Raw genomic sequence first — 23,661 nt, 5'->3', positions numbered from 1 at the left:
TTCACCTATATTCACGAAACGTAATCTTGAATGTTGATTGAATGATGAACTTCATTATTTATCACGTCACACAGATAAACTTGATCGAAACTTTTGGCGAAACAAAAAACACGATGTTGCAAAAATTACTTGCCCCATCATTGATCTACAAAATCGTATAAAACAGTCGGGGATCAAGAGCAATTTCGTTCATTCAACTTATCGCTGTAACGATGGTCGGATTTATATGTATGGATTCATGGCGTGTATCGTTACAACTTTCGTAATAACACTTTTCGATGTATTTTTGTTTTGTACGTTCGTTGCGCGTTAATTTTTATTCGTTTTTTTTTTTGCTCGTTTCCCTTTTTTTCGTTGTATTTCGTTTTATTTGTCAACTTCGAGTAGTAGAAACTGGGCGAAGTAAAAAGAGGGAAGATCGAAGGGAGCGCCAGTTCTCGTTTAACATTCGCCCGATCAACATATATTACATTCAACGAAAAATCGGTAATTTACTCAAAATTATATTTTCCACTTTCATTGATCATTGAGTGCATCTGAAAATCATGTACAGTACGGCTATACCGGATAGTCTGGGGAAACAGGAACTTCATCCTTCGCTCAAGGGATCACCTCCGGACAAGGTCTGAGCAATTTTTATCCAGATTTTTTATACAGTTATAATCTATCGGACGAGTTGTGCCTGCGACAGTAAAAAATCTTTCAATTGCACGTTAATTACATTATTTCCGTGAACGAGCGAGTAGACGATAAATTATTAGCAACTTGTAATAACAGTGTGTCGATACGCGCGTTTTATAATTTTTGTATACGACATGTTCGTAGATAATTGTTTACCGCATTCCTTTCCATATTTTAATAAGATACATGCGGATTACGTAAACCATAGAAAAGCAACTTTACGATCGTGACGATCACGACGATTACGATGGAAAATGAGAAATTATTATCGTGTGTAAGAAGGATGACTTTCCATGTTCAAAATTTTTCACCTTCGATTTCGTTTTCCGTTCAGGATTTCGTTGCAATATATCTACAAGGCAAACCTGATATCGCTCGAACGGGTTACGCGTATATGTCGTTGATATGCACATGAAGTCAAAGACCGAAGAAACCGCTCAGCGATCGGATTTTCGTAGGCACTGTAAGACGAAACGCGAATCCGACTATTTTTAATATTCTGATATCAAGTAACAAACGACCGGTATCTTCGTACCGAAGGTGCGGCGATTTGTGAAAAATTAGAATTCGAGAATTCGGAATAGATGTAAGCAAAATTCTAACGAAAATACCCGATATTTTAAAATATTCATAAACTACAGAATAAGACTGCAATATTTCAATTGCTTTTCCAGCTAATTAAACCGGAACAGAAGACAGAAATTATCGATCAATTTATTCCTTTCTCGATCTGCGATGTGATTAGGAGAATGAAAAACGAATCAAAGAATAAATGCTCGATGAGTAATAATATTTTGACCGTTTGTACGATATCGTTTATTCAAATTAAAATAAATGCAAGAATTTCGCAAAGTCTAACAAACAAACAAATGATCTAAACGTCGCGTAAGCCGCCGCTCATACCTGTTCCAGAATCAACATGATATCACTCGATCAAGTTATACGTATATTTTCTGAACCTGCAACCGATCTTTCTTTCCTCTCGAATGCAAATTTATCCGTATATATAACATGTATACATTTAATTAAATTCAACGACGAATGTAGGAGTAAACGCAGTAACTTTCCGAAGCTCGTCTAGTCAAGATCGCACGCTGCAGCGTCTAATCGCCGCGGCTGCTGCAGTCTCATTTGATTTAGTTTCTCGAATCAACCAGTTATCCGACCAGTTAATGAACAAAAAAAAACAATAAGAAACAATTAAATCAGAGCGAACGTCTTCCGCGCAACTGTATTACACCGCACACTGATCACTTGCTTACTTGATATTGTTCGTGCGTTTTTCAAAACATATTATTTCCACAATACGGCGACGTACAATACCAAAATGCATCGATCGAGTGAAAAGCCAGACGCGGACGACGTGGTGAGTAGAAAGAAAAAATCTTTTTTGATAAAAAGAAAAAAGGATTTGGGAGGAGAAAAAAATCAAGCTCAGCAGAAACGCCTGCTTTCGCCATACTTTCCATCGCCTCGAGGTGTATCATTTCAATTATCGACGGTGTTGCTGTGAGCACGATCCAAATTTTCTGCTCGAATAATTATCATAATTCGTCCTTACGCGTACGGATGCAGGTGGTGAATTTTAATGCGTTTAAAATCCTGTGAATTTCAATTTTTTTTTTTTTTCACCCAGTCGATCAACCGACAGAAATCCTTTCGAAAATCTTGTTTTTTAAATTTGGATACCGTGAGAGCTCCGAGCAATCGCAGAGATTTATTGTAATCAAGAAAAACGATTGAGAAAAAATAAAAAAGTCTGATTAATATTTTCGAAACAAATTTCGTGAATTATAGTTATCTTCCGATTAGATGTACACATTTGGACATACGTAGACACCGCAGAGTCGTGCGACGTTGATATCGTTGTGAAATTTAAAGCTCGCCCTATCCGAATGGCGTATGTACGCGGATCGCGGGTCATCTGAGTTCCTTATCTAAAATTGAGTTATTCAATTCGAATAAATAAAAATTCAATCCACACGCTCTCAAACTACAGTTGAGATTAAATTGTTGGGAAATTGTCCAATTAGATAACACCGGACGATTCTGGTTCGGATTCAGACGATCCTTAACGTCGTTCAATTTTTATATATTAATTATACCGTACACCTGAAAAAAGTGATCGATTTTCTCGAAATCTCGCAAAATTTGGGGACACGAACAGCGAAGAGAGCAACTTAGAAAATCGACAACGACCTCCGTAAAAATATAAGGTGAGCGACCCTGACGGTATAATTACGGTCGTTCCGCGTTCTTTTAACGAGCACATTGCATATCACGTGAAATACTATTTTGCGTCTGCCTCGATATGAGCGTAACTATAGGTACGAGGAAGTAACTTACATATGCGATGGAAACCGCACGATACCCTCGCATATGTTGATAATTAACAGGCGTGTCTCGCAAGCTAGAAAATCCCAAAGAAATGACGCGAAAGAAAGATAAAAAAAATTCAATAATTAATTAACATAAATTGAGAGGATGTAAAAATTGATGAATCATCGTTCGTTATGAAAACAAAATTTGTTCTCCATTTCCTCAAGCTCTGCCCTCAAATGGCTGTATACACCGAGCGATTCTGGTGAAACGAGTCGCGATCCACGCATGCGTCGAAATATTCGAATTTCACCGCAGAATCCGCTGTCGGATCAACCCGCAAAATGTCACGACACCGAGAAATTCGAATATTCCGACGCATGCGTGGATCGCGATCCGTTTCACCAGAATCGCACGGTGATGTGTAATTACCACAGCGCCAGCGGTCTGCATAGACTCGGGCGTTTCAATGACCCTACCTGTGCACACAGGTATTGACACAAATCTTTTTTCCTCTATACTTTTGTATCATTCGCGCACCTTGTTATATTTTATATAATACGATGATCCTTTTTGCGCAGTGAATTTATGATATTTTTTTTTTTTATCTCCATCCGGTTTCACTCTCACGGGGCAAGGCCGCGCGATGGATATACGTGTACACGTGTATGTACAGCAATGTTCAATAATGAGAGTTGCCTCGCTTAACTTCAACTGCAAATTTCATCACCCTATCGAAGATTGTTCGATAGAATATGATATATATGTATACTATTATTTGCACGCTATTTTCGAAGGTCGGACCGATTCACTGATTTCTTTTTCTCAACCTTTTGTCTGGAAATCAAAAAATCTGGAAATCCCGGTTTTTTTTGTCTGACATTTTCGAGTACGCTAAATTAATCCGCACATCGTACATTTCTCGGATTCGAATTGACGGTGACGCAGATTTAAAAAACGATATAGGATAGAACAGGTTTCTCTTATCACCTGTTTTTTTTATCCAACCGCGTGACGAGATCGCAAAAGGAATTTCTCGCGAGGGCCGGCTGATAATGATCGCAATTTGAATAAACTCCATATTTGAAAAATAGTTTTCTTTAAAACGTATTTTTGTACTTTGCCATTGGCTACGATCGGGTCTAATTATAGGCGCGTACACGATCCTTGATCACTTCCTTCCTTCCTTCTTTATTTATGCTGCGCTGGAAACAGAAGAAAATCTTAAAATCAATGTGCCTGCGGATTGATGTGAAACGGTCGAGATCTTGTGAAATCATTTTCCTAGGGTGCGCAGTGTAGATAAATCATACGGAGAAAACGGGGAACGCGTAGATACCCGCGATTAGCGAATTGCGAAATCGATTCGAGAAAGAGAGAGAGAGAAAAAAAAAAAATCGATGTCGTGCGATTATCCGAAATACGCCACCTCCACCGCGGATGGATTACTGAAAATTGAAAGGCGTCTGCGTTTAACAGCGTACGGTGAAAACCAACATAGAGTGTACAGTGAAGTACGTACAGAGCAGCGAGAGAGGGGATTCCTTCTTCATTCACGATCAGTTGATCTTAGTGTATATAAATAAAAGTTCGCGATCGCCAAGTGAGCATTGTTTATTGCAACTTGCGCCACGGAGAATAGAAGTGTGAATTTATCGTATGATATATTATACTCGCAATGGAGACGCGGAGCATAGTGAACAACGGGATGACAAAAAATCGATACAATCAATGTTGTACCTGTACCGTACCTGATGTAAGATATACAATTCGTAGATAATATTTTCATCGTTCGATCGAAATATGTGATCATAGACACGTCGAACGTAAAATTGAGGATTCTCGGGGAAAAATAGTTTTGGAAATACTTTGGTGGATCGGATGCAATCGGTGCGGGCGATGTATCTCCAACCCTTCTCAATTCACCGATCGTTAATTTATCTTTTTTCTTTTCGTTTTTTCGTTACAGCCAAAACTCATGGATGGAGGTAACTACATAAAGGAGGGAAGAGACTCTTCGAAGAGTACTTGTCTCATTTTTTCACCGAAAGAAGATGACGAGCCCGGAAGTCTTGGACGTTACCTCAAACTTTTTGCGGTAAGTTTTTATATTTTCCCCATTTCCGTTCGAATACCACAGCGTTTGATGAACGAAATTTTCGAGGAGAATGTGTACTGTTTGTGTCGTAATGAATCTCAATTTGGAATATTCACGATGTGGTATTTTTTTCTAGAAACACAAAGTCAACCTCCTCCATATAGAATCGAGAAGCTCCGCTCGCGAAATCGACGGATACGAATTCATGGTCGAATGTGCTCCGGGCGGAGACCTTGGAAAGTTAATTGAAACTCTTAGAGAACAATGCGGATACTTTTCAATAATATCCAGGTTGGACGCGGTTTTCCTTCTTTGTTCAATTCTATTTCGTCGGTATCTCAGCAAGTCCTCAAGGACTCCGCCAACTGATTGTGAAATTTTTGCTCCAGAAATCATAAAGACAATTTGGGTACCGTTCCCTGGTTCCCCGGACGCCTCAAGGATCTCGACAGATTCGCGAATCAAATTCTATCCTACGGTTCGGAACTGGACGCCGATCACCCTGGATTCACCGATCCAGTTTACAGGGCCAGAAGAAAATATTTCGCGGACATCGCCTATCACTACAAACAGTGAGTACGATCGACGTCATTACCAGAGTCCTCCTTGATTGGTCGATTTCCGAATTGTAGAATCTCCGAAACAATACCACTAAACATGCGACGACCTCGATATGAAGGAATAAGAACGTTTAATAGTCGAGTTGATTTTTTTTCCTTTAATTTTTAGCGGTGAAAAAATTCCAAGAGTCGATTACACACCCGATGAAATCGCCACCTGGTCAGTCGTGTTCAAAAAACTGACTTCTTTGTACCCAAAGTACGCTTGCAGGGAACACAATCACGTGTTTCCACTGCTCATAGAAAATTGCGGGTACAGAGAAGACAACATTCCTCAACTCGAAGATATTTCCAACTTTCTCAAAGGTAATGAAACATCAACAATCTCGACGATACCTAATCTCGTTCACGATGAAGCGATCGAATATCGCCAATCCGTTCAATATTTTTTCTCTCTCAAGATTCAACAGGCTTCAGTCTTCGTCCGGTAGCCGGACTCCTTTCGTCCCGCGATTTTCTGGCCGGTCTCGCTTTCAGGGTGTTTCACAGTACTCAATACATCAGACACAGTAGCAGGCCCCTTTACACTCCGGAACCCGACGTTTGTCACGAAGTTTTGGGCCACGTTCCTCTCCTCGCAGATCCGGCTTTCGCTCAATTTTCTCAAGTCATAGGATTAGCTTCTCTGGGAGCCCCGGACGAGTACATAGAAAAATTAGCCACCGTAAGTACCGGAAGATTTGCTTTTCGTTTAGACGTGGAATGAAAGTCCCTCACCGCATTACGCGCCGACCGCACGAGTAACTCGTAGAATTCCATTTCCTTCCACCACGAAGGGAAGTTGCTCAATCATCCTGCGGGATATTTCAAGTTCACCGGCTGGACTTTATGATTATCTTTGCACATACGTTGCGCGAAACGTTGCGAGAGATAATATGCGATGATCATTAATGTTTTTTTTGTTGTATGGTTTTCACACAGTGTTTCTGGTTCACCGTGGAATTCGGTCTCTGCAGACAAAATGGTGAGTTGAAAGCTTACGGTGCTGGACTTTTGTCCTCCTACGGAGAATTGGAATACAGCGTGAGCGGTAAACCGGAACTTCGATCATTCGAGCCGGCAAAAACAGCCCTTCAAAAATATCCAATCACCGAATATCAACCGATTTATTATGTCGCCGAAGATTTTGAAGACGCTAAAGAAAAGATGATGTAAGTAACATATTTTGATGATTTCTTTTTCCTCTTGCATGTATACATGTATAGGTATTTTCCAAAAAATTTCAATAACATATGCAGATTTTTGGTCGGAATGATCTCAAAATATTTTCGAATTGATTCGACGTAATTGAATCCAAAAATAAAATCTGTTTTTGGAAGAAAAATATTATTGAATTCCATCCGCCGCTTCGAAATCGTGACAAATATGATCATATACAATATCAATGTTTTTGATTTTCGTTATTTTCCAGTAAATTTGCTCAAACTATACCAAGAAGATTCGGCGTCAGATACGACCCGTACACACAAAGACTCAACATAATCGACAGCAAACATCAAATCGAAGATTTGGTATCGAACGTGAATCAGGAAGTCCAAATTTTGATGGACGCTCTCAGGAAGCTCAAGGATTGATCTGGCGATTCTCTGTAACTCAAGTTCGAAGTTTGGAGTTTTTTTTCTTTCCTTTTCTCTTTCAAATGGGTGAAAAACGAACAAGTAGAGCGAAAAAAAAAATGATAATCAATACAAACCCATATCCCACCCTCTAAGAAAGGTTTTGTTTTATTAACTATGGTTACAGACTGAATTTAATAGTCATGTTATTACGTTATATTATAGTTATTACATTTATTTTTCATCTATTAATTAATGTGTACGATGCAAGATTATTGAATAAACATGCGGCTGGAATGACGTTGTGTTCTCCTTGCAATAAATAAGGTAGTTAACCTTATTATTATCTTACATACGGATTCATCGGTTATCTGCAGTTTCTTGAAATATCCCCCTCCTCCTTTTTGGCTTTTTCCTTCATAATGTATATTTTTAGTATTTTTTTTCACTTCCTACAACAATTAAAACTTATAACTGTACATGACTATAAACGAGTTCGAATTTTTCCAATACGAATAACAATAAAATTTTATTATTGAAGGGTTTCTCTCAGCTTTGGGCGACAAAAAAAAAAATGTCAAATAAAGATGGAATAATTATTAAAAGTGTACGGATAACGGGATCGGCGAACGGGGATGACGATCCCCTCAATTTTTTGTTTTTCGGTTACCAGATGGGAATCCCACTGACGAAAGTATAATTATTCGAGAAAATCTACCTATTTGCGTATTGCGGTGATACCCTTCGATTCAACTATTCTTCATTCTTTGTTTTGGTGAGAACAAAAAAATAGACAGGGCACAGTTACTTCTCTTATTCTTCTCCAATCAGGTTTTATTCCAAATGAAATGATAGGGCACAACGATTTATTTACAACATTACGTGCTGTGAAATCAACGAGAGAGAAAAAATGATACGATAAGTAATGCGAATAACGAGAAAAACGAATTTTTATTTGAGAACCAAAAATTCGTTTCGTACCACATCGTATAACTACATAAGACACTCAACGTTCACTTTTCAATACCATAAAGTTATACGCAAATGATGACGCTCGAACGATCATAAAGAACACAACGAAAATTTCGATATTATTATCAATATTATTTTTGGATTTATCATTATTAGGGTTATTTTTATTAGCTTTATGCGTAATTATTTTCATGTAATTACTTTGGTCGAATAACAAAACCCATGTAAACGATGACGGTAAACATTTATTTGTTAATCTAATTATTCGAGAAATTGTTATTCGTATATTTTTTTTTTTTTTTTATTTCCTACGCATGCCGTTCAGGGCGATGAAAAAATTGAGAGAGAACAGAAAAAATCAATACGTATAATATGATAAACGTTTGGACAATCATTCATGATCCACACACCTACTTTACGTTTTTGGAAGAATTAATACAATGATTATCATGAATGATGACGATAACAATGACAACAATAACATTATGGATTTCAACGAAATGGATGTACCGACGATAACACTAATTTTTTCCTGTCTTTTTTGTTCTTTTTTTTCCCTGTTCCATGTAAAGAGGTATACGCCTTCTCGATTAATATTAATTTAAGACGCAGTTAGAATGTAATATTTGAAATTTCCGTCTGAATAATGCAAGACGTACAGAGCCACGAATGTTATCGAGTATAATGATAATAAATACTGGTTATACAATTCATTATATCAGTTTTAATAAACACCGCATTTTCAGCCTTCGATTTCTCCGCGCGTTTAATATAATGTATATGCATACATAAATATACGTATAATTATTTTATTTTTTTTTGTTGCTTTCACGCGCGACTTTCATTCATTTTTATTTTAATTTTATTAGTTACTTTGTTATTTGTCTTTTTTGGCAATTTTTTTTTTTTTTTTTACTTCTTATATCTTCAAAATTGTAAATCATTTGAGCCATCCTAGAACTGCTATATAACAAGAGCAAAATCGTATTACTTGAAGCACACATTATTGCCTACAAGTAAAAGGAACTTATTATTAAAGTTCATATATAGCAAGACGGCCGGAATCAATATCACCAGAAGAGATTGAAATTGTCTCGATTATATAGCTCAAAAATAGTTATTACCAATTCTTACTAGTGGGGAATTCCAGGTGATTTCGACAAAAGGCAAAAACAGCGACCCTCTCCGATTTTTCCAGCAATTTTTTTATTTATTCCGATAGTTCTGGCATAGATGTTTAATATATCTATGGTTCTGGGTTCAAAGCACTGCTTTGGTCTTGTAACGAATTTTTTCGTGCAGTCGTTTTCGAGTTTTAAATTTTCGAAAACTGAGAAACTTTTCTCTCGTAAAATTCTCAAAATACTGTAGCCAACGGCGAAGTGTTTTGAGCCAAGAGCTATCACAGAAAAAATCACAGGAAAAATCGAAGAGGGTCACTGCTTTTTGATTTATCGAAATGACGTGGGATACTCCTTACATTATAATTACGTATAATAATATACGATATTATATATTATATGATAATCGAGATGATAATCATAAATCCTATACATGTTGGTTTAGTTTTTTTTTTTCAAATATACAATGCCAACGTCATTTAGATTATTACGTGGTCCTATAATACTCGTATAGGTATATACCTACATGTAGGGGAACGCGGGGCAATGTGAGGTACCTAAGGAATCCATGAGGGTAAAAATTTGAAAAATCTCAAATCCAGAATGATGTCTGAAGCCCTTTTGAAACATTTTGAAAAAAATGTCACAAAATTGTTGGGATACCCCATTCTGCCCCGCTGCCCCATATTGCCCCGCGTTCCCCTATATACATAGGTTATATCAAATAACGTCGATTTATTAACGAGCGAAAATTTATCATTTTCGCAAATTACACCGTATTATGTCTGGTTGCCTGCCGTCAGGCACCACTTTATCTATAGCGCTACGACCTGGCGCTCAATGGCAGGTAACCGGACATACTCGAGGCCTCGGGAATCGCGCGTTCATAAGAAGAACAAACAACTCGAGGATTGGGAATAGGCGAAACAATAAAAACTTCCTCGTCAGTTGTCAAGATATTCGAGAGAGAATTCAAACGGTCTTCGCTACTCCCGTGCAATTATTCTTATGGGCTTGAATATAAAATTCACGAGAGAATGAAAAAAAAATATAAGAGAGCATTGCAACGTGACGCGCGCGGCAACGATAGTGTATGATGAGAAATACCCCATTGCATAAATATTGAAGATTTTTTGTTGCTTTTTTCTTGTGTTTTAATTATTACTGGGAGCGAAAATTTTTTTTAAAAAATATTCCCATTTGCTATCAATATTCTTTACACGTAATATTATTATATTGAGCTGTGCCGCGAGACATTTATGAATTCTTAATTCCTACGTGAAGATAAGAATCAATTTACCGCTAGGAATATGAGAATAAGTATACAAATTACCCCTTGAAATTGAGATTTTCTTGATACCGAATGAATTTCGAATATATATAGTTTTTTTTTACACTTTTCTTTTTGTAACTCCTGTTATGTCCTTTATCCCCGCCTCTATCTTTCCATGGATTTTTCTTTTTTTTCTACAAATTCTCACGTACTGTACGATCATCAAAATCAATGGATGGAATGTCCGTCACTTTCTCGATGACAAAATATAACGGCGGTTCTGATATTGAGGGGAAAATTCTAATCTAAGATGAAAATGGAGAGAATCAATGTACACGCGTGACAAGGATTAGGAAATAAATTAAATAATAATTATGATTCCTGATTGCTATCTGGTGATCCGATATGTGAAATAGGGTGGGTTGAAAAAAAAAATTTTTTTTATTTTTCTAACATGGGGGCAGAATTTGTACCTTCTAAACAAAAAATTTTTTGAATGTGGAAAAAATTTTTTACTTGATATTTTGAGGTAGCCCACTCATTTTTTGAATAAATAATTAATCAAGTGGGGTACTTCCAGCAAAAAAATTGCCACCTGATGATTACTCCATCGATTGCATGAGTAGATGATATTGGCTTTCAGATTTGGATTCCTGAGCTGATTATATGTGATATTAATCTTAAAGAACCAAAAACCAATTCGATTTTTGAGCAAAAAATGAATCATGTTTTCAATTGGGTTTAATATGCTTTTCTTACGTATTTTGATCTCAGAAATCCGAATATGAAAGAAAAATTGATCTATCTCTAAAATTGACCGAGTTATCGCCAATTTTCAGCTTTTTGGGGTCAAAAATAAAAAATTGATTTTTTAGTCTATCTTGATGTAATTTGAGCTTCGGAATCCGAATCCAAAAGAAAAATTGATCTATCTGCAAAAATGACCGAGTTATCCCCATTTTTTCGCATTTTTTACCATAAAAATGGAGATATCTCAAAGGGAAAAAATCGTAGCTCAATTTGGACAACGGATTCGTGTTCCTGAGGTCAAAATACATAAGAAAAGTGCCATACGATCAATTTTAAAAAATAAAAATTTTTGGCCAAAATTTGAGATTTTTCCAAGGGGTACCCCTTACGATTTTTTCAAATTTTGGCCAAAAATTTTTATTTTTTAAAATTGATCGTATGGCACTTTTCTTATGTATTTTGACCTCAGGAACACGAATCCGTTGTCCAAATTGAGCTACGATTTTTTCCCTTTGAGATATCTCCATTTTTATGGTAAAAATTGCGAAAAAATGGGGATAACTAGGTCATTTTTGCAGATAGTTCAATTTCTCCTTCGGATTCGGATTACTGAGCTCAAATTACATTAAGATAGACTAAAAAATCAATTTTTCATTTTTGACCCCAAAAAGCTGAAAATTGGCGATAACTCGATCAATTTTAGAGATAGATCAATTTTTCTTTCATATTCGGATTTCTGAGATCAAAATACGTAAGAAAAGCATATTAAACCCAATTGAAAACATGATTCATTTTTTGCTCAAAAATCGAATTGGTTTTTGGTTCTTTAAGATTAATATCACATATAATCAGCTCAGGAATCCAAATCTGAGAGCCAAAATCATCTACACGTGCAATCGATCGAGTAATCATCAATTACTCGCTGTTGGGAGCAGAAAAATTATAAGACATATCGATTGGTTTTAGTCGTAGACCCACTTTGATTCGTCGCAATCCATGCATGGGTTGAAATATTCGAATTTCTCGGTCTACGAGGGAGCCCGAGCTTAGCTGGAGTCAGGTAGCCACCGGCGCGCGGTTTGTTGTGGCGCGTCACCTCTGCTCAGCCCCGAAGGTTACGTCTCACAACAAAGCGCTACGCTGCTGGCTACCTGACTCCAGCAAAGCTCGGGCTGCCTGACTCAACTTCAATTTTAAGTCAAAAAAAGAGCATGTCATTTCTTGATTTTATACTTGAATTGCAAAAATAATGGGAAAAAAATTTTGAACAGTGCACGAGTAAAAATCAATCACAATCGACAATTTTTAGATATATTCTGTGTTTTTTGGCCAAAAAAAAATTTTTTTTGCTAGAAGTACCCCATTTGATTAATTATTTATTCAAAAAACGAGTGGGCTACCGCAAAATATCAAGTAAAAAATGTTTTTCACATTTGAAAAATTTTCTTTTTTTGTAAGGTACGAATTCTGCCCCCATGCTAAGAGAATAAAAAAAAAAAAAATTTTTCCAACCCACCCTAATGTGAAAATAGCAACTCGTGCCTTTGAGAACATACCTGGAATGGAAGAACCTCGACCGGAGATTTCAAGGTTGAAATTTCACCAGTTGAATGCTGCTGTTGCTGCGGCTGTTGTTGTTGCGTCTGCTGTTACTGTTGCTTCTGCTGTTTCTGTTTGTTGAGTCTGCGGTTGCTGCTGCGGTTGTTGTTGTTGTTCCTGTGGTTGTAGTTGTTGCTGTTGCTGATGCTGTTGCGGTTGCACTTGTTGTTGTTGAACGTTGAAATTGGAATTGTTACTAGATTGTGGAACGGTCTGCCTGGTATTAGCGTTAAATTGCGTTGACGGTGTAATCGCTGCTACCGAACTGACCGCCAAAGGTTGCGTGAAAAGTTCCGATGATACAACCGGCACGGAAAGGGTTAACGGAACCGGCAATACGCTCACTCCTTGAACTCCAGGTGAAAACATCGGACGATTAATTGAACTCGTTGTACTACTGACGCAACGAATCACTTGCGGACTGGGAGGCGTCGCGTACGGCATACTGACCTGAATGAATTCACGAACGTTGAAAACACGAAAAAAATTTCCAAACGTACGTGTCAATTTTTCCGATATATTCCAAATAAAAAAAAGGAAGAGAAAAAAGACAAAGAACTCACATTTATCAACGGTGATACAATCCCGTATCTAGCGAAAAATAATTGCTCCGACACCCTCCTGAGTTCTTCTTGCTGATGAACTATCAACTGTTGAAGTTCTTCGTGTTTCCTCTGTAGTTCGTCCTGCATCTGATTTTGAGCTGGTGTCATGACGATGTTTTGCGGGTGTAATATCTGCAGATTTTTACGATCAAATCGATTAATCGAATGACTTTTCATCTAAACGCCTTGGTCTCAATATGAGCGGGACATTTCGCTTAATTTTCGGCGTTATGGTTGTGTCGATATGGTGGAAACGTTTCGTGTCACAGAACAAAGATGAAAGTATGAATTTTTTTGTCTTACAATGAGTACCTCTTGTGCTTGTAGAGACGATACAACCGCAGGTTCCGCTGTTTCTGGATCAGTCGGAAAACCGGCGCTGATTATCGGCTGCACGGGTATAGCAGCAACGTATTGCGGAGGTTCCAAAAATCCCAAACATTGATTTACCAAGTTATCCGGTTGAACTTTGCCAGATCGAGAAGCCGTTCGGGTCGGAGGATTGTGTTGCGGTGCGGGCTGGTAATGCGAATGTCTTGAGCTTTGGGAGCCCGCCGATAACGAAGTAGTGTCAGATCCGGGACCACCTTGATATCTTGGACGAGGAGTCGCGGGGACCGAACGAGAAGTCTTCGAGGATCTCGAGGACCAGGGAGAAGAAGCTAATCCACTCTGAGACGACGTGGCTACCTGCAGGTGTATTAGAATTTTGAAACACTATGAATAACATACTTCGTTCTTTATCGAACAAGAATAACATTCATTGGTGGATTTTATAAAAATTGTAGACTATGTTACATTTCTTTCGACTTTGGGGTAAAAATTCGAAATCTCTTTTCAGATATGATAGAAATGCAGATTCATTTACCTTCCTTTGTTGATGATCGTTGGAGGGTGATTCGGTGACACTGATATCCTGATTAGATTTTTCTAATTCATCTGGATTTTTTCTATCCTGTTTGATAACAACCGCGTAATCGACTACGCTGTGGGTGCAAACGACAAATTCTGGCTTGGAATTCCATTGATTGTAAGTTATGTAGAATCGTGTCTGGAGCCAAATCCATTGCTGTCCTTTGGTGAGGAAACGATAGTGGCAAGAAGTGCCTTCCCCCTTCTGCATTACTACATCAGATTATTATGGTTGGAGTTATCGAAAATTGTACCGGAGTAAAGAGCAATAAAATCATATGAATTGTTTGACTGAACTGTGAAGAACATTCGATGCACTCTCAACGTTTAAATGGTCGGGTCCAACAATCCCAGGAAATTTCAAATTCGAAATCGTGAGGAAAGGGGTACCCCCTCACCCCTATTCAACGAAAATCAACCCCTAAATTTTTCAATTCAGAAAGCCTCGACGGAAGCAGAGACTCGGTATTATTTCCGCTAGCCTTTTAAATTTTCAAAAATTAGCGATAATCCTAATCCCGTATCCCTTCAAACAAACAATTATGATTTTACTTTCGACTTACGCGCTTCGTGGCAAGTGACGACTTTGCCCAAGTCATCGACGTGGTAGTAATCGTATCCGGATGTCCCTAAAACTTCTATGGGAGTATAACCGATTATCGGAGTAGCTCGATGGTCAAGGAATAAAAATTTCCATTCCAAACTGTGTCTGGATGTAAATTCCGACTGTACGCTATCAACGACGCTCATTTCTCGTATGAGTTGCGGCGTTTGAAGACGTCCGGTTCCAACGAATACCAGTCTGAAAAAAACGGAAAATTTTCGTCGTAATCGGCGATTCAAAACTCACAAGTTTTTTCTAGTTCTTCTTTTTTTGAAATCTAACTTCGTATCGTTATTCGAAATACCGTCCAGCTGATCGTTTGGTATCAAATCGGCGATATTCGAGTCGTCGTCCACGCCCGAACCTGCGGCGAGAAAAATTATCGTAAGATTTTCACACACTATTTTTGAAACGAAGACTGGAGAAAATACCCACGGAAATATCCGACAAATTTTACAAGTTCGTAAATCGCTTTTTCCTGAGAATCGAGTCTGCCGGTTTTTATGTGGCAGGTGAAAGATACCTGAGACTCTGAAAATTCAAAAAATCGTTCATTCAGGGGTGGAAAACTTTGACTTTTTTTTGATTGCGCGACGAATCGCGGGGGACACTTTTCAGAGAATATCTCGTTTGAAATCGAGTCAATCGAAAGTTTTGGAGAATATTTATCGGGAGTAAAATAAAAAAAAAAATCAACTTGTTGATAATTTTCGAAAGGGTTCCCCCTTGAATTTAGTAAATCGTGGAACTCCTCAATTTTCATTACCCTTGCTAGGATCACTTTGGTCCTGAGTGTCGCCTCTTGCGAGAATGTTAAAAAGCATGGTCTGATCCTCCTGATAAGCAATTTCATAAATCGAGGTGTTAGCCAGATGGCTTGGAAGGTATCCCAGTAATGAAGTGACGCTTTGTGATGCATAATATATTCGGCCGTTCGAGGAAAACACCATTATGAAGCCGTCCAGTGCCTGGAGTTTAAAGTATACTTTCAAAATTGTTATCAGAACCAAAAAAAGGAGATGGCGGAAAATGATAGTTCTACGGTTACCTCTAGAATCAAGTGTGTAAATTCTTCATTCGATAAAAATGAGGGTTTCCAATCCTCTTGAATTTCATGAACTCTGGACCTGAGTGCGATTTCTGTTTCTCAAAAAAATTAAATACATGACAATCGCTATGGCCCCTAGGCTTTTTCCTAATGACTCTTAATATTTAATGAGTTTAGGACGTAGGATCGAGAAAATTTTGTTTCAGCCACCAATAACATTTTTGGTACATTGCAAGTATTATAACCACCCCGCAATTGATTGATGATATAAAATACATAAGTTGAATGCGCTTATGTGAAAATAATTAACGTTAATTTAATTTTTAATACAGCTCTGTGTTCGCGATATTTTTATGAGGGCCAGTCAACGCTATTATTATACTCTACGAGAAAAGCTTGTTTCTTTACTACTATGAATCTCGCAATAGTTTTAGACGTATTAAATTCTTAAGTTGCGTAATCATTGCATAATGGTGCGGATGACCGACCGACAAAATTATCCGAAATCTTTTGCAACGTGGCGATAAAATTTGGTTTATTAAAAGTAAGTTAACAATTTTCCGTTATATTTATTATACATATGAAAAGATCGAATGAACAGTAAATTCGCAACACCCATTTCCTCTGTTTTGGATTTCCAAAGAGTTTTCGTTCTCCCTTCTTTTAAAATCATATTTGTAAAAAAGGGATTGATTCGAAAATCATAAAACTAATTGCGAGAACGGTCAATATTTTGGATTTATATCTCGCAAGGATAATTTTGACTTTCTCGAACCGATTTAAAGTACGTAGAGTCATTATACCAACCATTGTGATTTTTGAGAAACGAAATCGTTGATTTGAGGACGGTAGATTTGTCCATTTTCTTCGTATTCGAACTGACCATACTGCCCAATTCATTGACGAGCATATTGAACTGATCCCTTCGTTTTTTTTCACTGAGATTTCGCGATTTGCTGAAACAACATGCACACAAGTCTTTTACATTTGCTCAAGGAATACATCGGGGGAAAATAATTACATCAAATAAATATCCCAACAATCTTGCCTAACGTCAAAGGTTCGCTATACCGTCGATTAAAAATGCAAACAAAGCCAAGAATGAGAAGAAAGAAAAATCCAAAAAAAAAAAAAAAACAAACAAAATCATAAAATTTGCAGTTACGTACAATTGGAGAAAAAAAATCTCTCATTCAAAGGCACCGAAGCGTAGCAAATATTGAATTACAATCGATCAATCGCGATAAATTCTACCACACAAACTTACCGCTTCGTGTCGTCTTTGTCGTCGGTATCGTCGTCCATTGTGTCGCTGTAATACGAATGAAATATATCCACATAAAATAGTTGATGGGAACAGTTGGATATGAATATCACTGTTATCAGAGAAAAAGCAATGATTACTGCCGTTGAAAAACGCGACTGAACGGGAACTATACGAGTTGAGTGATACGGTTGGCAACGAAACAGCTTGTCCTTTGATAATTTTTGTTTGACTATTTTTGTTACCACTAACTTTCTACCCTTCTCTGTATACCACACAAAAAAAAGGGTTCCGTGAAGACATGTGAGAATGAAAACTTTTTCGTTATCGTTCAAATCTACGTCCATCCTTTCTGATCATCGTTAACTCGGAAACCTCTCGACAATTACTCTCTCTTTCGTTTATCGGTGTCACGTAGGTATATCACGATTAATAAAATTATTTTATACAAAAATACTGGATCGGATGGAGGAGCAGTTATATTATTATTCAATATTTTGGAAAATCGCCGCGCTCCGTCCGATATTACGGGAACGATGCACGTGTTCCATCATATTTAATGATTCTCATTAGGTAGACGTTGGAATAAAAATCACATCGAATCGCACACGTCCTTCGGATAATAATGCGAATGATTCGGAGAGAAAATATTCCATTTCTCGTTTCGAATCAATTCCAAATTTCGAAGCTCGGATCGCGAAATAATTCACCAAAATACACGAAAACTCTACCCTCTGATAATCATTTTCTATTAGAATATTATAATTCGACAAATGGTCGACTTGAGCCGCCTTAATATCAGAACGAACACCCTGGATATGAATGCGGAATATACCGGCATCGATTTAATCACCACGCGGATTTCTAGCGACGGTATTGCCACCTGATGAACAGTTTACCAGTCGCTATAATATTGCACCCTCCCTATCGTTCGCCCCATCGTCATCCCCCTCGTTTTCAAATTCATTTCGACGAATCAATTTATACTTTTACCATTGATATCGCTGATTCGTCCTACGCGCGTGACGCCACAACTATAACGCCTTTCCGTATACCCGTTCCTGTCTTAATTCGAAATTCGCTCATTATTCCTCACAATGGCTGATTACTTATTTCATCCTCGTTATTGATATCATGCGCTTGAGTATATGTTGAATTCCATCGATGAGAATTTGCCATTGTAACACAAAGTCACGAAGCAAGCCTTTCCTGATACCATGGATATTGAACTGCTTTAAAAAATGCTCAATTTCAAATTCTTGTAACTCATCGAACAATTGGCATTGGAAGTAGAATGAGTTTTTCACCTTTAAACCCAACTTTTCCGATGCTTCCGGTCCAACTAAATCATCTTACTTTTTCGCGAGTCATCCTTTCTCGAGTCATTCCATGTCCAAGTGATTTATTTTCGAAAGCTCTCGATTAGACACGTTTTTGAATCTAAAATATACACGCACTCTATTTCGCGCTTATTCCTGAATTTTTCGCACTTCTCATTTCTTCTCACCCTTATCGCCTGATAATTTTACGGATTCAAAAAATATCTCAATCCATATAGTTTATTGGTTTACATTTTCCATTTGAATCGAACATCATCGTAATGTAAAATGTTATACAAAAAAATAAACGCTCTTTCGCGTTTAATCCTCGAATTCTTCGTCCTCCTCGTGAACTTGATTCACTCGATAGGTTTGATCTGCACATCGACTCACGTCTTTTGATGGCTATATAGACAATGAAAACGTAATTGATTTTCAAGTGGTCAAAAACGTCGTTCAATTTTCAAATTCAAACTCAGTGTGCACATATTGCGAGTTTCTTCTGGCAGAGCGACTTTAATCTCGCGCTGCGAGTTCGAGTGAACCGAATCGGTCCCTCGATAGAGGATATTCGGAACGTGAGCTTTTATACAGAGAGGATTCGTGGAAGCGGGACAGCGCCCGCGCGTAGGCAACTCACAATACCACGCACCAACACGCGAAAAATTTTAACGTGCGTGAGCATCGCTGCGTAAGCAGTATACGCCGGCGAAGCTCACGCACGTTAAAATTTTTCGCGTGCGTTAGTATGTAGCGTAGGGTTGCCTACGCGCGGGCGCTGGTACGTCGCTGGCTGTATGTAAGTAAGTAAGTAAGTAAGTAAGTACAACCATAGATATATTGAACAGATCTTTAAATATTGTGTGTAACACTATTTCCAAAATATCAAAATTACAAAGAACTTACTCGGAGTTTCTCGTTGTCGAACCGCCATGGATGTAGCAGGACATCGTGGTCCGTTCAACGATGACGAATATTAACGAGGGTATGGAATGAACGAATAATTATTACGTAATAACTCGAAAGCACCTCGCGCACCGGGTAATGGAAAGAAAGTAAGCGATGGTGGTAGTGTGGTGATGGTGATAGGCGAGGGAGGAGGGAGGAGGAGGGAGGAGGGAGGAGGGGAAAGGGGGGAAGGATAGGTGAGTATTATTCGGTTGGATATGATCGACGGTGTGTTGGGTACGTGCGAGAGAAATAAAGGTCCAGAGTTTTGTCAAAGTTTTTTAATTTTTTGCACCAACTTGTGGACGATCTCAGCGGGTGAAGCTGCTTCGCAGTTGGGTCCAGGTTGTAAGGCGTCCTCCTCCAACAGGTGACACCGACGAGGCGAAAGGTATTGGTAGCCCTCATTGGTAATGCACACCGAGAAACGGTCGACCACCTCCAACGAAGTGTACGCGCATAATGCAACGCGAACTAGGCCGCGATTTTCGCGTTTCATGCGCAGTAACTCTCTTACGACGAATGTTCCTAGTGAATACCCTTATCATACATACATATATAGTAGATTCATTGCATATTTAATTTCATCGATGCATACATATACCTGTTGCATCCGAAGGAACAGTTTGAATTGCATTTTTCCAACGCAACAATCGGATCACAGATGTCTGAACTGTGCGATGGAGAGAAAAAATGTGGTCTTTTCCTACTGCACTGATAAGGAATGATACATATTTTTTTAAATAGATAAAATATTTCGCTATATGATGAAATTCTTGTACCTCAGAATATGTTTTATCGTTAGAACTTTCTACTCATCGATTTTATTGTTGGAAATATTTTTGGCAATCGTTCATCGATATTCGTGTAGAATGATTTTTTTCGTAGATCAAATGATAACGTACTGATCGGACATTTTTCAAATTTCGCTATTCTTCCTTTTCATCGAGCTTATTTCGTGCTTCTCTATACATAAAATAAAATTGAGCGAGAAGTTCATCATGAGGATTTTTCGACTGTGATCCAAGCTATTCGAACAAATTGGTATGATTTCGATATTTGAATATTCTTCTTCCTTTTCCCCGTCATCCCCACGCTTACGTAAGTTTTCGGGACACCCTGTACTGCGTTTTGCAGCCATGCGCAGTTTTCACGATCCGTACGTAGTTGTACAGGAACCCGATGTAACGAGGATCGAAGAATGCGACGAAGCCCTCCAAATGCTCCAGATATTGACCCTAGTCCAGTACAGTCATGATTCATCACAACCCCGCTTCGACGAAATTCTGTACCAGACTGTTGATTCAAAATAGATACGGACCCCACGAATTCTCATTCAACTATTTCAACCTTTGGCATTAAATATTCGCAGAAACGAGATATGACTGTAATATACGCATGGTCGTATGAATGATCGCAAAAAAAGAAAAAACCTAAAAATTATCGGATAGAAAAAGCGAGATTAGTTTATTCATTTAGAAATTTTTTTCTGGAGAATTGCAATTTACATAACGTTCAAAAAATTTTATTCAATTCTTCAAGGTAGATCGCTTTTTAGGTACCTGCATTGTCTTCTGCTGCACTTGCAGAGACGCCGCAGTAGCGGCGCATTCGACATTCGCGGCAGATTTTGAAGAGCGAACAATTCTCTTGGTTTCGCAGCCGGTCGAGGAATCGTTACTTTTTATTCGGGAGATAATTTTTTTCTGACGATTTCCTGCAATTACTGAATTTCCGATTCGATCTTCCTTCTTTTTTTGTTCGTTCGTGAGCTGCGGTAAATTTTTTCTTTGAACAGATTTCTTCTGAACTTGCGGTTTTTTAGATAATCCGGTATGCACTTTGTTCGGAGTTGTCGTAAGAGAAGATTCTTCATCCTGCGTACGGTCGGTAATTCTATAATTGTCAGTTTTAGGAACCGGGACGCGTTTCTTCCGCAGTATTTCTGATTTCCCTGAATTGCGGTCGTGGAGAGAATCAAGTTCTTTGCTGTTATAACCAACGACCTGTTTTTTCAAATTATCAATTGAATAATTAGTTCTGTTCATTCGAACATCCATCGAATCATTTTTGCTATACTTCATCAGATCCTCGGAGCTCAAATACTTCCCGCTAACGCTCGCTTTCAGCAAATCTTCAAGCCCCGAATCTATCAAATTTTCCGAAACGACGGGTTTTTTGATTTTATTATTCGAAGGAACTGACTTCACGGGATCCTCATGATTGTTCTTCATTCCGCTGCGGTCCGAACACTTTTTCGAAATCGGTGTATTTTGCCGAGATTTTTTATCGGTAAAATTTTCAACCGTTCTCTGCTGTTTTTCAACGGCGCTTTTTGGTCTGACGCAAATTTTTTGTCGAGCAGCGGATAATATTTCTTTATTTTCTGCTAAGGTTTCAGGTAATTTCTTCAACGCCGACGTAGACTTCGCAGCAAGAAGACGCTGATCGCTCGCCAATGGTTTCGTTTTCATCTGTACGGAATGAACAAATAAATTCATAGTATATACCCATATCTACTCCTACAGCATTCAACGTGGTTTACACATATTTTTCGACCCTCACCCTTCTCTCCTTTGCGGGTTTATGCAACTGCCTTTCCTTGAATAAATTTTTCCAACCGTAAGATGCGGCTTGTTCCCTTTCATCCCGAAATACAAGCCCCATTTTATACCTTTTGTACAAAACTTCCCAAACAACATCTCCGTTGAATACCTGCGATTTTCAGATGGAAAAAAATTCAACTATGTAAGACGGATTAACTATGGTTAATCCTCAAATAATATTAATATGATATGCCGTATTGGTGGAATGAAAAATCACACTCTGCACGAGCGATAATTTCGTTGACCGCAAATATATCTACGACCGCAGGGAATATATCCACGAGTTGTTATTCGAATATAATTTTCTCGTTGTGTATATAACGAAAATCTTCCGGTTTCTGCGGTTATGAAATCGGCGAATAAAATTTTAACCGGCTATTCAATATAGATGTTGACTTTAATCCTAATTATACACAAAGTGGCCAGTCATTTTGTCGGCTACGTTTCAATATGGACGCCAGTCTTTTCAAATATAATATAAATGGAATTTGTAAAAATCCATATTGCGATTGAATTTGATGATAAATTGATAAATTGATAATCACATCTTTTGCCATACGCGAGAGTTCCGATAAATTGATAACGTTCTTCAAATTCAAGTATCCAACCAGCTTTTTGATCAAATTTTTCGGTAATGTGAGCAACGAGTTCCCATTACCTTCGACTATTCTTAGTACGTGATTGAGCAGCGACTTGCCTGTTCAAAAAATTCAATGAGCACGTCAACATTACTTTTGCGAGTTAATCGCTCGTGTCGAGATGTCAGATTATCAAAAAATTACCAAATATTCGCTCTATCTCAGTTTGGATTGTCTTGTCTCGTTTGAAATCGGAAAATCCAGATACCTTAACGACTGGGCTAGAGGTATGAGGCCCGTGGGTTATTTTCCAAGTATAAAATTTCACCTGTTTCAGATGTGCAAAAATTAATTCTACATATACACCTGATAGAGGTTAATTACCAGCGGTCATTTTTATACCTCATTTCGAAATACTTTGATTCCGTGATAATCTCTGCTTGGAGAAGGCGCGACCACGTATTTTTCCAAATATTCGTTATCTGATGTACAATTCGTCATTTTTTGCATCAATTATGTGTAATTTCACAGAGAACATACTACGTATGTCATTGCTTTTCTGTCAACCTCTGCGAAAAATAATTCGCATCTAATGTCAATTTCACATGACTATAATAATCAAATTACATGGAGGAAGGTGTAAATAATTCTGGTGTCTCTTCGTTCGTTTTTTTCTTGATCATGTAGAATAATTCTGTATTTTTTTTTGTTGTTTTTTCTTTCTCTTTTTTTTTTTTTTAAATACAATAATAATAATTATGATGATAGTATAGTAATTCGATATGAAC

General features: G+C 37.9%; 2 protein-coding genes across 8 annotated transcripts; one reads left to right on the top strand and one right to left on the bottom strand.

The window, feature by feature from the left end:
- Positions 1-255: 255 nt before the first annotated feature.
- On the top strand, positions 256-7,571 carry LOC105685787 (protein henna). 4 transcript variants are annotated; one of them, XM_048650913.1, is made up of 8 exons: positions 256-486; positions 4,970-5,098; positions 5,235-5,389; positions 5,488-5,670; positions 5,828-6,024; positions 6,120-6,382; positions 6,640-6,869; positions 7,130-7,571. In XM_048650913.1, exons 2-8 carry the CDS (start codon positions 4,979-4,981, stop codon positions 7,290-7,292), a joined length of 1,311 nt encoding a protein of 436 aa, XP_048506870.1. In that variant the 5' UTR covers positions 256-486; positions 4,970-4,978; the 3' UTR covers positions 7,293-7,571. The 4 variants fall into 4 exon arrangements, with proteins under 4 accessions (XP_048506870.1, XP_048506869.1, XP_012255617.1 ...); XM_048650912.1 differs by having other exon boundaries at positions 445-623; XM_012400194.3 differs by lacking the exon at positions 256-486 and adding an exon at positions 1,716-2,047.
- Positions 7,292-20,839, bottom strand: LOC105685721 (circadian locomoter output cycles protein kaput). 4 transcript variants are annotated; one of them, XM_048650904.1, is made up of 14 exons: positions 19,989-20,839; positions 19,648-19,698; positions 17,426-17,470; positions 16,966-17,114; positions 16,159-16,250; positions 15,877-16,078; positions 15,546-15,641; positions 15,393-15,474; positions 15,070-15,308; positions 14,463-14,719; positions 13,907-14,284; positions 13,553-13,726; positions 12,947-13,439; positions 7,292-7,726 (listed from the first exon to the last, which is right to left on the bottom strand). In XM_048650904.1, the coding sequence occupies exons 1-13, from the start codon at positions 20,186-20,188 to the stop codon at positions 12,990-12,992; spliced, it is 2,415 nt and encodes an 804-aa protein (XP_048506861.1). In that variant the 5' UTR covers positions 20,189-20,839; the 3' UTR covers positions 7,292-7,726; positions 12,947-12,989. The 4 variants fall into 4 exon arrangements, with proteins under 4 accessions (XP_048506861.1, XP_048506863.1, XP_048506862.1 ...); XM_048650906.1 differs by having other exon boundaries at positions 19,648-19,699; positions 19,986-20,129; XM_048650905.1 differs by lacking the exon at positions 17,426-17,470.
- Positions 20,840-23,661: the final 2,822 nt, after the last annotated feature.

The sequence above is a fragment of the Athalia rosae genome, chromosome 2 (genome assembly GCF_917208135.1).
Source record: "Athalia rosae chromosome 2, iyAthRosa1.1, whole genome shotgun sequence".
Lineage (NCBI taxonomy): Eukaryota > Metazoa > Arthropoda > Insecta > Hymenoptera > Athaliidae > Athalia > Athalia rosae.
Note: the sequence above shows the minus strand (reverse complement) of the source record. Positions and strands in the feature narration are given on the sequence as shown.

Excerpts from the sequence above, each read along its gene's own strand:
- LOC105685787 (XM_048650912.1), top strand. The coding sequence starts at position 546 with ATGTACAGTACGGCTATACCGGATAGTCTGGGGAAACAGGAACTTCAT. Across the intron at positions 5,099-5,234 it reads GTTACCTCAAACTTTTTGCG|AAACACAAAGTCAACCTCCT; the intron begins GTAAGTTTTTAT and ends ATTTTTTTCTAG. Across the intron at positions 6,025-6,119 it reads TATTTCCAACTTTCTCAAAG|ATTCAACAGGCTTCAGTCTT; the intron begins GTAATGAAACAT and ends TTCTCTCTCAAG.
- LOC105685721 (XM_048650904.1), bottom strand. The coding sequence starts at position 20,188 with ATGAAACGCGAAAATCGCGGCCTAGTTCGCGTTGCATTATGCGCGTAC. Across the intron at positions 16,251-16,965 it reads GTTTCTCAAAAATCACAATG|AAATCGCACTCAGGTCCAGA; the intron begins GTTGGTATAATG and ends TTTGAGAAACAG. Across the intron at positions 15,475-15,545 it reads AAAATTTGTCGGATATTTCC|GTTCGGGCGTGGACGACGAC; the intron begins GTGGGTATTTTC and ends TTCTCGCCGCAG.